At 42.8% G+C, this 14,352-nt stretch overlaps 1 protein-coding gene across 1 annotated transcript; it reads right to left on the bottom strand.

The window, feature by feature from the left end:
* Positions 1-3,445: 3,445 nt before the first annotated feature.
* LOC147440973 (NAP1-related protein 2-like) lies at positions 3,446-7,764 on the bottom strand. Its single transcript, XM_086482756.1, has 10 exons — positions 7,436-7,764; positions 5,964-6,086; positions 5,839-5,889; positions 5,685-5,756; positions 5,496-5,609; positions 5,329-5,387; positions 4,573-4,633; positions 4,279-4,335; positions 4,129-4,200; positions 3,446-3,999 (listed from the first exon to the last, which is right to left on the bottom strand). Exons 1-10 carry the CDS (start codon positions 7,547-7,549, stop codon positions 3,937-3,939), a joined length of 786 nt encoding a protein of 261 aa, XP_086338882.1. The 5' UTR covers positions 7,550-7,764; the 3' UTR covers positions 3,446-3,936.
* Positions 7,765-14,352: the final 6,588 nt, after the last annotated feature.

The following is a 14,352-nucleotide window of genomic DNA, read 5'->3' as shown; positions in this document are numbered from 1 at the left end:
AAAATTCTAGCCAAAAAAAAAAAAAATCCTCCTAGGGATCCACTGTCTAGTGGTAACCATGTTATCAAAAACGATGCCTGTCAAAAACCTCGAGATGAAAAAAATGGTTACTAACTGGTGGATTAAAAGAAAAATTCCAGCCCTTCAAGCCTAGAAAAGCTGGCATCATTGAATCACCCATTTCAAACTGTCAAAAAATCAATACAAAAAGCTTAAGTCTAATGAAAACCTACCTTTGAGATTCCTACAACATCAAGTTTGTAAACCAAGTCTACTGGCAATATAAGCTATACTGAACAAGTTCAATTCCTTGCTTAGTTGATTGTAACCAACTAAGCGACCTACCAAGGTAGGCCCTTTTCATTAGCATAGTAAAGGTAACATATAACCTACTAGAGTTATTCAAAAGTCACCTCAAACAAGCATCAAGCAAAACCCAGCCTCTAGGCCAGAAAATAATCAAGGCTCATCTTACAAACTTTTTCTAAAAATCAAGGCTGGCCATCAACTTTTAACCACTTAGTATCGTCGAATCAAGAAGATAAGAGATTCTCATCATTGCAATGATCTTTTCTTCGAGCTACTGATCCTAGAATGTTACTTTCAAAATAATGCAGCAGTTTAGTTCATCAAGGTATATGTCAAAAAATCAATATAAGTCCGACAAGGAGGAAGCTCTTTACACCATCTCACATTGCAGACAAAAGAAACCAATCCATTGTTTCCAACAATCATAAAGAGCACCATCTCAAATCCCTTTACCACTGACTTTCATATAAGAAACATTGTCAATTATCTGTCGTTCTTATAGGTTTAGATCACTAAGGACCAATATGAATAGTCCATGAGAAGGAAACCCAACCATGACAATTTGGGCCCAGTTGAAAGCCTTGATTTAAAGCAAAGCAAATACCTTTACTCACTTTAGGGTCGTATCATTGAAGCAATTCCTAAGGCCAACCGTGACACAAAAATGAGAAGTATAGAAACAAACACAAAAATGAGAAGTATAGAAACATGAGTGACTTGAGAAGAGGAAGCAAGACTATAGCCCACTTGCAATACATCTCTTACTTGAAAAACACAGCAAAACAACCCAAGGCATCTGTAGATAGGCATGAAGTAGAAGGCAAGAAGAGATAGGTAGCCAACATTACACCATGCCCATCAGTAGCAACTTAATCCATTAGCCAAGCAACCATTAGATGACTATGGATGCAGCAGCCATCACACATACTGCTGCAAACAATAGACTACACCAACCAGGAGTTGCAGGAGAGCTGCAAACTCAGTGGCCGCAATAATCCAATAGGAAAAACTCCTTTAGCAGCTAGCATCTTCCAACACATCACCCGTGGGAAAGCAATGGGACTGTGACATCTCAGCAGTCAGCCGGAGTCTGACAGACCACTTCTTGAGGCTGTGACGTCCAACAGTCGGACGGATGACTGTGCAGCACAATAGACATGGGATTGTTTGCAGGCCATCCTCCCCCCAATACGAACAGCCAAAAATCATCCCTTGCTGACCAGTCGCATGGAATCCACGCTCCCTCAAGGCTTCTTGCGAATGATCAACAAGGGACCTTTCTTTTTACCAAGAAAGTTGCTACAGTAGTGTGGCAATTGCTATAGGACCCCTGCACCCCCCACCTTGCTGACCGAGAGAGGTCTCATTCCCTGCAATGTAGCTCCCACATCGCTCCCCGCTCGCATTACAATGAAAGGTCACTCAAAGACCTTTACCTAATCTATCTGCTGTTGGTTCCAGAGCAGGATCAGTGCTGGATGAAAGACAGCTCAGCATCCAGAATGTCTACTTCAGCAGGCAGTAGTCTCACCCCAGTATTGTGTCCCGCTCACAAGAAAGGGCATCTAGCCAAGACACCATATGGATGGGCATCCAGGGTCCAGGCAAGCGTAGTGTAAACCCGGCCAACGTGGCCAACCACTTTTAAAAAAGGGAGGCCAAGGCCTCATTTGTAGTCATCGACCACCACTGGCAGAGTGCCAATGGTTAGCCCGCGAGGCTAGGAGTACACAAGGTCACCTCAAGGAGGTGACTCCGGGTGGTATGAGACGCTTGGTCTTACAATGCACACCTACGTCCTCGGACATTGGCCGAGCACAGGGAGGATGCCGAATGGTGGCTATGGTCGGGTGGTTCGTTTGACACGTATCTATAGGCGCTTGTTCAATGTTGGCCCCAACCCGAGGGTGATGCACCCCCTTGAGGTGACCTTTAAGCACTCCTAGCATCGCGGGCTAAACACTGGCACTCTACCAGTGGGGGTCGATAACTACAAATGAGGCCGGGTGGTATGGGACACTGTCTTACAAGTGCACGCCTACATCCTTGGGCATTGCCCTAGGACGGGGAGGCTGTTGGATGGTGGCTATGGTCGTGTCGTTCGTCTAATGCATGTCTATAGGCGATCCGTGTGGCCCGGAGATCCTCTCCGCTGCCCCAGCACAGGGGACCTACCGGATTGTGGCTATGATCGGTGGTTCATCCGGCGCATGTCTATAGGCGGTCTGTTTGGCCGGGAGATTCTCTTTGTCACCAAACTCTGACAAGTCAGCTCCATAGTCTGTTATACTCAGTCCCTACAGCTACTGCAACAGCTCTGGGCATGGCCCCCCAACACCAGGAACGGACAGTAGCTGTCCTTTCCTTACTTCATCAACTAATGGAGGGCAAAGCCATCAAGCAATGCTTGCCATAGATAGGCATATATACTCCTGCGAAACAACGTTAGCAAAGCCAGCAGCCTGAAGAACATTTACAGCTCTTTCAATAGGCAGTTACATAAGAAGCAGGTTATTTCACTTCCATGTACTTTGATATAACCAGGCTGGCACCAAACAACTTGTAAGCAATTGTGAGTTATGTTTTAAACAACATTCAAATTCTTTTCATAGCTTGTATCAGCCAGAAAAGTCTGAGATTTTTGCTCACAGGAAAAGCACTAAGCTGCAAGTTATTATACCATCAAATTTCCGATACGTTAAAACAAAGCAATGTAAAATTGGCTCTACTCAGTTTTTCCTGCAGTACCAAATGTCAGTGAAATCGCAGTCTCCAGGAAGTTAAGTTGGAGAGCAGCAGTGTTCTATTTCCTGACACAGCCTCAGAAATTCTAAGCATCAGCGATGCATAAATCCCACTCAAGAATGTAATGAACACTGACACACACAACAATTAAGCCCTTATTATCAATCTACTTTATTCTCCTCGAAATTCCAATAAAGCTAAAGAATTGCCTAAGCTACGCATAGACACATTTTCTGCATTCATGGTAGCAAAGCCAGACCTCTCGACAACTGCCAATTTGTAGATCATATCACCAACTGCTGTTAGCACAAGCCCCATCGTTACGCTAGAAATCAATTGATTCTCAAAAAGCAGTAGCCAAACATTCTAACAGCAATAAGTCAGGAGACTATTGGATTAAAAAGTTCTGACATAATTAGAAAATGGTAAGACTTCTCACCAGTAGTACATTGCTGCTATTTTGATAAGCCATGCATATACTGTCAGAAAACAAAGAAGAATTGACCTTCCAAAGATGTCTATTAGGATCAAGGGCACAGAACAGCTCAGCTAAAGAGAATGGCCATAGATAACACACTAGACTCACTGGCCTAAGACTTGGCTTTGAATGTAATAAGGTTTTAAGAAAAAAAACAGGAAAAGCTGCCCCTGAGAAGTCTAAAATACAGGAAGCAAGAACTGACTTCAGGTGCCTTGATATACAGCCTAGTCAGAGGACCTCCCAAAACTTTCCAAAACAAACCTTTAGGATTCATGTGAAGTGTCAAAATTTTGAAGCCATCCCTCAAGTTCAACTGAGTTAAGTCAGTGGTATCAGGAGACGATGAGCAATTTCATGGCCCCAGATACAAGAAGCATGTTACTCACAGAAGAGGGCTAAATCTACTCATCCTCATCCTCGTCGTCATCAGGCTCTTCTTCGCCATCCTCTTCAGCACCATTACCCTGGAAGCATGGAGAGCTCTCAAACTCTAGATGTGCTACAATGTATATTTAAGGTACAAAGTTCTCAATGACAAGCATTTACATGACATATTTTCAAAGCATGAGAAGCAGACAATCAAAGCAATTTACCTGCTCATCATCCTCATCATCATCATCTTCACCATCTTCATCTTCGAACTCATCATCATCATCATCACCCTCCTAGATACACAAGAAGTGTGAGGATTTGTAAAGTTTCTTCAAAAAGATGGAGCCCAAAATAGGAAAAACTGAACTTACATTATTGAAGTATTTCAAGGGATTTGGCCATAAATCCTCCTTGATGATATCAGCTACCTGGACAAACTGATCATTAGAAGCAAGCCACAGAGAACAAATCCGCCAAATTATGAGTGTCACAGAACTAATTGATAGCTAATTCTTCAAAAAGAGGAGATATTAAACAAGCTAAGTACAAAATGTCAGTAGATAATGCAGCTGTGCAGTATCTGGGAAGAGACAAAAAAGACACTTCCGATCATGCAATTTGTGAAAGCTTTAAAGCACAAACAAATAAACCCTCACACCGTATACCTCGTCGTTTACCCCAACAGAAGAATCTTTCGCATCTGTCTCGGTAAACCACTTGAAGAAACTGCACACAACGAGAAAATTATATACCTAGATGAATCCACGAAGAGCACAAATTCATCTATGAAGGGCAGTGCAGCTATAGACTCATGGTGGTCACCCATGGCCTTCAACAGCTTCTAAAGTAGCATGAGAGAACACTAAGAGCACCTCTTCAATAGAAAAAGGACAGCCTAATACTAGGTTGCACGAAGCATTTCCTAAGGGGAAACAGCATGCGCCAACAATGCCAAACCAATTGCTGACAAAACCAAGTGAGGCATAAAGTAGAAAAAGGTTGAGTTGATTGAATAAAACAGCCTGTGCAGAAAATATAAATCATCTACCGTAAGGCTGAACAGGGTTCAGATTCACTATTCCAAATCATCTTATTTTCACTATTTCACTAAGATTTCTAGAACATCCAAAAACGAGAAACTTCACATGCATGTGAAAGTAAATAAGTCACCTCATTTTAAGACTGTACACGGTCCAGGTTCACTAAGTAAATCCTCTTTGCCGTTTACTTTCCCTACTTCATTAGGTTCACTGAAACTTCACATGCATGTAACACAGAGACGAAGCTTTCAAAATTGAACGAGTCGTCCTTGACATATGCAAAGAGGCTAGCTCCCTCATGATTACGAGTATTTAGCCTCTCCAAACAATGCTCCAAGGCACTAGTAGACATAAACAAAAGAATTATGTCTATGGGCAAACCTCTCATCTGGAGGGGGCCTTTTGTTCCCTGGCTTCTCCATGACTCCATTCGTAAAGTCCTGCATTTACCAATCCTTGATGCACACTATTGTACTTCTTATCAAAAAGATAAGTACAACGAAACACCAAGAATAAAACTTGCTGATAAGCAACATCCATGCCCTTACCATGCCATCCTTCCAACGAGGCTGAGTCCCAGATATGGAGGTCGTACCATCATCAGAGAAGCGGTAGATCTTCACTAACTGACTGTCTTCAAAGTACGGATTGGGCCTGAAAGTCTGATCAAAACACCACATCTTAATGCCCATTAATTCTTACTCATACCAAGCCATGCATTAACACTGTTTACTTACAAATATGATACTGTAACCAGATTTCACATCCTTGAAATCCTCCACATCCAAAGATTGAAGAAATTTGAAAACCTAATCAGAAAATTAAAATAGTAAACACGCGAAATGAATACCAAAAGAAGCATCAAGAATGACCCCTGAAGCAAGTACTAACCTTTTGATCCTCCTCATTAAGGAGCTCACATAAGGCAGGGTGGCTTAGAAACTGCATGCAGTCATGCTCTTAGTAAAATAAGCATTCAAATCAACCTTAAAGTCATACAAGTGGCTGTAACATACGGCTGTGAGCCAGAAGTCTGGAATCGCCTGGATAATCTCATTCCTTTTGCTATAGATAGGCCTCCTCACTTCATTGTACTTCTGTTCTACCTCAAGCACTTTGTCACTGGCTTCTTCATTCACCTGCAGTTGAATAATTTTTTAACCACTTGCTATTCTTAATTACAGTGCCAAGTCCAAATTGACTCTTGCCAGCAACACACGGTGTTAAAAAGAAGGAACGACTTAAAAGGACAAACTGACAGACAAAGACATAGAAGAAGAATAACTAGTGTAACTACTTTTTCACAAAGAAAGCGATGGTGATGTCAATAGCAGATTTCCAAGGTTGCCCACTTGTCCCTCATATAACATAACAGGGATTTGCTACCCTTGCCACCTACCAACCTGCTTTCTCTTGAATCAGGATAGCCGATCCATACACTGAACTAAAACCTAAGAATTCGATACGCCCGTCAAATATAACCAGTAAATCTTCCTCCATTGCAAAAAGAGGCCTTGTTAAATTTATGACATAACAAAACAGCTACTGTGAGAGTCAATTCCAAACAGATCAGAATGCAGTGCTTAGATTGCTCCTAGACAAAAAATGAATCACAAACTGATGGATTAAACCAGAGAACTGACGAGTCTATAATCAGATGACTTAAAGATCACATAAGAGCAGGACATACAAGAGACTTAGCAAGTAATTTACGAGACCTTGACTGACTAGCTTAGAAGGTTTAGGGGAACATTACCAGGAGGTTTAACGAAATAAAACATGAGGTACAGCTGGTATAGGATACATACCCACTCCCAGTGAGACCCCAGGGAAAGTTAATGTTCACACTGGCCAAAGAGCCCTAGGCTGCAAGCAACCAGACTGGGGATAGGCAATCTGGTGGCTTTCCTCCACAAGCAACCTCTGGAGGTAAGGAAAAGTAGACTAAAGGGGCCCTCAATTGAGGGGCACAGAAAGGTTCCAATTTCCAACAAACCAGGCCAGAAATTAACCTCTGTTCTGAAAAAAATTAACAGAGGGGTCATGTTTTATATGGACCAAGCCAGCCTCCGATGACATTGGTACAGACAATTGAGTTTACGATTAATGGATCAATATGTGTGGAATTTTTTGTGTGTGTATGTGAATAGTGCACACTAACGATATTGGCACTTTCGGTTATACCTGCAAAACATGAATAAATATAAACTAGTGACAGAATTTCTAGAACCAGAAAAAATGTCAGGAAGCAGAAGAAAAATAAGCATTGTATGTAAGTGTGGCATAAGCAACGAGTGGCAGGCATGAAAGTAACAATCTGAAAAACAATTTCTCAGCCAAACCCACATACAGGAGCTCTTGTTTCTGAAAAATCGATAAAACTGTTTTCCCTGAGTCCATCTATCCTGTATACACTAATTTGAATGCATGACAGTAATCTTACTCGTCGCCCACAATAAACTGAGAGCTGCGTTTGCAAAGGGCGTACCTTTTCGAGCTCATCTTGGACCTCCTGCAGCTTCTGTATGGAGTCCACGAGCTCCTTGTCGTAATCCGAGTTGTCTTCCTCGTCGACCTTAGACCGCTTGCCTTTATCCGTCATCCTGCCCTCCACAGACAGACCAACCTCCCTCGAATCCCTCTCTCTCTCTCTCTTCTCCTTCTTCTCTTCTCTCCTCCCCGCCCTCTGTCTCTGTCTTGACTTTCTCTTTCGACTCTGCAGCGCTCCGCAACTATTCACAAGCGCTGGCAACTCAGAGAAAGAGAGAGAAGAAGAAGAAGAGAGAAGAGCCTCTCCTAGAACCCTTTCCCCCAAACGAAAGCCCTAACAAATATCCTTACCTTATAGAAATGTAAAATATCAACGGCAAATCCTGTCCGTTTAATACCCACTATCGAAACCTTTAAAACCCCTCTCTCACAGCAAAACCCAAACAAAACATGTCTTTTTGACGTGTTTACAAAGCCAAAATACTCCGAGTACACCAATAGGATCATGATTAAGGACCAAGGTGTGTGGTGTGCGTGTGTTTGTGCACGCACAGTCCACGGGATCATAACCTAGTGGTTGTGTGTGTAAAGACCCAAGTTCGATTCCTAGCGGCATCTTTCAAAATTCTTACTTCCAAAAAATTATCCCAATAGTTTTTGTTTGAGGGGGTGTTGGTCGGACCTCCCTCAAGCTCCTGCACCCCCAAGTGGTCATTAGGGGTGCATATTTTGCATATGTATCATTTTTTCAAAGTCGAAATTGAGATTTTACTCTGAAAGTTTTAATATAAACCCTGAAACATTACGTGAAAGTTGGGATTTCTATAAAGTTTACTCCTTTGCCTCTCTTGTGAGAGCCAAAACTCTTCCTTATTGATACCCTAGTGGTCATACCAATCCTACCGATGTCTCTTTTTAGCAGGGGCTTTATTATACATGTTGGTAGAGAATGATGTGCTAGAGTGAGTGACGATGGTGGCAGCATGGAAAGAACATAGGTCATGATGATATTATCAAGGATGATAAGGGGAAAAACCTCGATTCTACGTAAGAAACATTCGAGAGGCGATGGTCGTAGTACATATGGCAGTTGAGGCCATGTTATCTGCTAATAGCTTTTCTTTGTGAATTATGGGTGCTCCCTCAAGAGAGACATCAATTACTAGCGTTGATCTATTTCATGAAGTTAGTAGAAGCAAAAAATGAGGACTTGTTGAATTTTCATCATATGCATCTCAATAAACTACCACTCTTTGAGTACAGTCTAGATTGCCCTACACTTGGACTCAATTTTGATCAAAGTTGAACAACATGATTAGAACATAAATAGAACTTAAAGAGGACTTAAATTGAACCCCCTTTCCCCTAACATGAGGATGGCACGCATTATTGAGGTCACTTCCATTCAGTCTCCACAGATGGCTTTATCATCATTTCCTCTTCCACCCTGAAAGCAATGGTCAAATAGAAGCGACCAATAGCACCTTAATGGACCTCCTAAGATCATACACAGCTGAGAACATTGCAAATTGGTACCAACACCTCCCTATGCTTCGATTTGCTTATAGTAACACACTACATTTTGCCACAAATCGAGCTCCTTTTGAGATTGTTTACAACAAGCACTCCCCGTCCACGTCTCAATCATTAGCAATGATGTTCTGGTAGCTGGTACTTTGGCAAGAGACCATGCCAAGATTTTAGAAGAGGCCACAAAATGTATCAAAAGAGCACAACAAAGCTACACATCACAAGCTAACAAGAAAAGAAGACATGCACCATTCAAGAAAAATGACCTTGTCTAGCATGCGACAAGAAAATGGAGATTGAAGAGTGTAGAAGAACATCCTAAAGTCAAATTGGCCCCTAGATTTTATGGTTTGCTTAGAATCCTTGAAAAGACAACGCGTTTTGCTTTTGCATTCCTTTACATTGGAAGATACATAACTCTTTTCACATCAATTTATTGAGACCACGTAAGGATATATTCTTGATACTCCTACTACATATGACCCCCCCTTATTGATGATGGAGAAATTTCGATTCCTGAAACAATTATTGACCATGAGCTCACGGCACGAGTAATTAGTACAAAAAGCATTCGATGAAATATAGAAATCACTATGTGGAAGAATGCTAGTGGATATCAGAAACATTGCCACATCCACACTACCACCACTTGAGACTTGCATATCACACACCTAGTGCTACAACGGGAGCGCGGAGAGCCCTGCAAAATACCAGTACTATATACTATAGACGATGAAACACACAAAACTGCATACCTGGCAACCATCCTTGCACATAATCAAGCTGCACACGAGCAGAGAGAGAAAGAGGGAGATAGAGTGAGAGAGCACGTGCAGGCGCACCTCCTAGAGCGGAGTGCTACGCCAGCACGATGAGCGAGAAGAGAGGAGAGAAGAGAAGAATAAGACGACGCTAGGTGCAATCTCCCCCGTGCAAGAGTGACCATTTCCCTCTTGCATGTATTTCATTTATAGATTTCTTGAATGGTCAAATTGAATACAAATTGGCCGGCCGGTCATAATTGGCCAAAGCTCATAAAAGAGCACTTGAATAATAAATTGTACATGATTAATATATATATACACGTTAATATTGTGTAAACTTTGCTCATAGTATAAACTTCTCACTCCAATTGTCTGATTCAGATATCTTCCACTAATTACAAATTAATAAGGAATTAATGCCAAATTTTTATAAAACATAAAAATAATGTAAAACAAGGACATAGAATTTTAAATTTTGAAAATCAAAAGGAAACGAGAGCACTTAGCTTTTGGTTATCCAAATCTGCAACCTCGGGAACGTAGCCTCAGCTCTGATACCACTGCTACAATGGGAGCGCGGAGAGCCCTGCAAAATACCAGTACTCTATAGACGATGAAACACAGAAACTGCATACCTGGCAACCATCCTTGCACATAATCAAGCTGCACACGAGCAGAGAGAGAAAGAGGGAGATAGAGTGAGAGAGCACGTGCAAGCGCACCTCCTAGAGCGGAGTGCTAGCCAGCACGATGAGCGAGAAGAGAGGAGAGAAGAGAAGAATAAGACGACACTGGGTGCAAATGTAAAGAATGAGGATGCAAGAGAGCTACACAAGACAAGCACAAAGCACACAGAGATGGAAAGCTTCTTCTTCTTCTTCTTCACAGAAAAGAGAGTACAAAATGACTAAGTGCTAAAGCTGAAAAGTAGCACATATGTACATGCGGTCACTAAGTGTGAACTCGCTAGAAGCGTACTAGGCTGGCACTATAAGTGTAGTCCAGCTATAGAATCACTGGCAGAGATCCTCCGTGTCGGTCACCTAACGCGCCAGTGAGTAAATGCCGTAAGCGGCCAAGACCCGTAGTGGATGCCAGCTCAAGGTGTAGAGCTCGACATCTCAACACTCCCCCTCGAGCTCTGCATGTCGCAGAGTCCAAGCATAGTCCGGAAACGTCGAAGCTTCTTAGCTCCGAGGGCCTTGGTAAAGATATCCGCTATCTGCTCCTCTGTGCTGACGTAGACCAAGTCGATGTCGCCCGCCAACACTCGCTCTCGAACGTAGTGGTAATGGACCTCTATGTGTTTGGTCCTAGCATGGAACACTGGGTTCCTAGCCAACTGCATGCTGCTGAGGTTGTCACAATGAATGACAATCTGTTGGTCCACCTGCACTCCCAAGTCCTCAAGTAATGTGCGTAGCCAAGCTACCTCGCACGCCGCAACTGCTGCACCTCTGTACTCAGCCTCTGTGCTCGATAAAGCGACCGTAGGCTGCTTTTTGCTGCTCCAAGTAACAGCAGCACTCCCAAAAGAGAACATGAAGCCACTCGTAGATCTCCTATCAACAATGCTACCTGCCCAATCTGCATCTGTATACCCATACAATGCTAATGGTGCATCTGCTGCATAGAACAATGCGTAGTCAAGAGTCCCTTGCACATACATAAGTGTGCGTCGTACTCCATCCAAATGTGGCTTCCTCGGAAGCTGCACGAACTGACTCTCCAAGCCTACTGTGTAGCTCAAGTCTGGCCTTATGATAGTCAAGTAGATTAGACTACCCACCATCTTCCTGTACATATTGACATCCTCAACAACATCACCCTTCTCTGCACTCAGCTTTGCATTCACATCCAAGGGAATGGAAATCGGCTTACAATCAGCCATACCATACTTTGACAACATGTCCAAAGCATATTGTCTCTGTGACAGCCATACACCCTCTGGAGTCCTGATCACCTCAATGCCAAGAAAGTAGCGCAACTCGCCCAAATCTTTCATTTCAAACTCCTGTTTGAGAAGACCCTTCACATGGTCAATCTCCATAGCATTGTCACCAACAATAATAAGGTCATCTACATATATGGTAATGACCACAATCCCCACATCACTCTCACGTACATAGAGTGAATGATCAGCATGAGCTCTCCTAAAACCAATACTGACAAGATACTTGGCAATCCTGTCATACCATGCTCTAGAGCCCTGCTTCAAACCATACAAAGCTTTGAGAAGTCTGCATACATAATCTGGGTAACCTGGATCGACATAACCAGGTGGCTGATCCATATACACTTCCTCTTGCAACTCACCATTCAAGAAGGCATTCTTTACATCCATTTGATGCATAATCCATCCTCTAGATGCAGCCACTGCTATGACAGCTCTCACAGTTGTCATCTTTGCCACTGGAGCAAAGGTCTCCTCATAGTCTATGCCATATGTCTGTGCATAACCCTTTGCGACCAACCTTGCCTTGTGACGCTCAATGTTACCATCAGCCTTATGCTTGGTTTTATACACCCATTTACAGCCAATAGCTTTCTTTCCACTTGGCAATGGCACCAAATCCCATGTGTCATTTGCTTCCAATGCAGCCATCTCTTCATTCATTGCATCATCCCAATGCACATTTCCAACTGCATCCTCAAAACATGTGGGCTCCACATCCTGTATCACCTTAGCCATGTAGGCTTGGTGATGCGCTAGATACCCATCATAAGTCAATTTCTGAACTGGATTTCTGACTCTATCAGATCTGCGCGGTCCTTGGTCACTCCTTTGCCCTCTAGCATCTTCTTGTACTTTCCTTACACCAGGTGTCCTGACATCCGGAATTCCAAATTCCTCATCAAGACTTTGTTCAGAACCATCTGAATCCATGTCTACATGTGAAAAACCTGATGATGCATCAACCATAAAGGGAGGTTCATCAACCTTTTTCTTTCCTTTTCGTGATACATTCCCTGTACCTGTTGGTGGAGTAACCTGCGTACGTAGTCTACCATTCCATGGTTTCTCAACAGAGCCACGAGAAGAGGACTCTTGTGGTCCACTCAAAACCTGTGACTGTGGCCTCACATTTTGTACAACCACATCATCTTTTACATCAGCCCCAATAGTGCCATGTGCATTACTGTACCAGCTGCTCATCTCATCAAAGACTACATCTCTGCTCACTCGTAATTCTCGTGTAGTAGGATTGTAGCATCCGTACCCCTTTTGTTCAAGGGAATATCCCACAAAAATACATTTCTCTGCTTTAAGATCCAATTTCCTACGCAACTCATCTGGTACATGCACGTAAGCTATGCAGCCAAACACTTTCAAGTGTGCCAAATCAGGCTTTGTACCTGTAAACTTTTCCTCAGGTGTTACATCATGCACCGCAGCTGTAGGTGTCCTGTTCATAATGTACACAGCTGTATTTACGGCTTCAGCCCAGAAATGATGAGGCATGTTCTTCTCATTCATCAATGCACGTGCAACCTCTGCAATGTGCCTGTTTTTCCTTTCTGCGACCCCATTCTGTTGTGGAGTATATTTGCATGTAAACTGCCTGTGTATACCATGCATTCGCAGAAAATCTGAAAAATCATTGGAGAAGTACTCTCCCCCTCCATCTGACCTCAATGTCTTGATTTGCATATCTGTCTCCTTCTCAATCATGACTTTGAAGTCTTGAAAGTGACCAAACACTTCACTTTTGTTACGCATGAAGTAGACCCATACTTTCCTTGTATGGTCATCAATGAAAGAGACATAATACCTGCAACCATGTATACTTGCAGTATCGGTTGGACCCCAAACATCTGTGTGCACCACCTCAAGTGGCTTTTTACATACATTGCGCTCATGTGGAAATGAGCCCTTTGACTGTTTTCCAAACTGGCATGCTGCACACACTTTATGCATACCATCCACCTTGAATTTGGGCAAACCTTTTACAATCTGTTTTGATTGCATGCTGCGCAATCTCTGCTCATTGACATGGCCAATGCGTTTGTGCCAAATGTCAACATCAGCCACAACACATGTGCCCTGTGCAAATAATGCAGCTTTTACCTCAGGCATGTCTACATTCAGCGTAAACATTCTGCCCACACATTTGCCCTCTGTGATCAGCTTACAGCCATTCTGGAAATCTTCTACATAACAGCCATTTGGATTGAAGCGAACCTGCAAACCCTGCTCAACCATTTGTCCAACAGAAACAAGATTCTTTGTAATGTTTGGGACATGAAGTACATCTGCTAAGTACTTTGATTTCCCACTCTTCGTATTTAGAGGTATGTCCCCTACATGAGCAATGGGGTGAGCTGTGTCATCTCCTGTCTGCACATAGCCTGACACATCTGGTTTGCGCATATCTCTAAACCACTCTCCACGAGACGTCATGTGATTAGAGGCACCTGAATCCACATACCAAACATCATCTTGGGTGGAATTCTCTGCAGTCATTGTATTCATTACATGCTGCATAACAAACATGCGCTCGTTTTTGCTGTCATCTGCATCTCTGCTAGTAGATGCATAGTTGCCATGTTCTCTCTTTCTACTTGCTTTTCCCTTTGGACAGTCACGTGACATGTGACCTCTTTCACCACAAGTCCAACA

This window comes from Adiantum capillus-veneris, chromosome 15 (genome assembly GCF_014529385.1).
Source record: "Adiantum capillus-veneris isolate H3 chromosome 15, ASM1452938v2, whole genome shotgun sequence".
Lineage (NCBI taxonomy): Eukaryota > Viridiplantae > Streptophyta > Polypodiopsida > Polypodiales > Pteridaceae > Adiantum > Adiantum capillus-veneris.
The sequence above is the reverse complement of the archived record's forward strand: the minus strand, read 5'-3'. Positions and strand labels throughout refer to the sequence as shown.

Excerpts from the sequence above, each read along its gene's own strand:
- LOC147440973 (XM_086482756.1), bottom strand. The coding sequence starts at position 7,549 with ATGACGGATAAAGGCAAGCGGTCTAAGGTCGACGAGGAAGACAACTCG. Across the intron at positions 5,610-5,684 it reads CTGGTTACAGTATCATATTT|ACTTTCAGGCCCAATCCGTA; the intron begins GTAAGTAAACAG and ends TGTTTTGATCAG. Across the intron at positions 5,388-5,495 it reads CTCGTTGGAAGGATGGCATG|GACTTTACGAATGGAGTCAT; the intron begins GTAAGGGCATGG and ends TGGTAAATGCAG.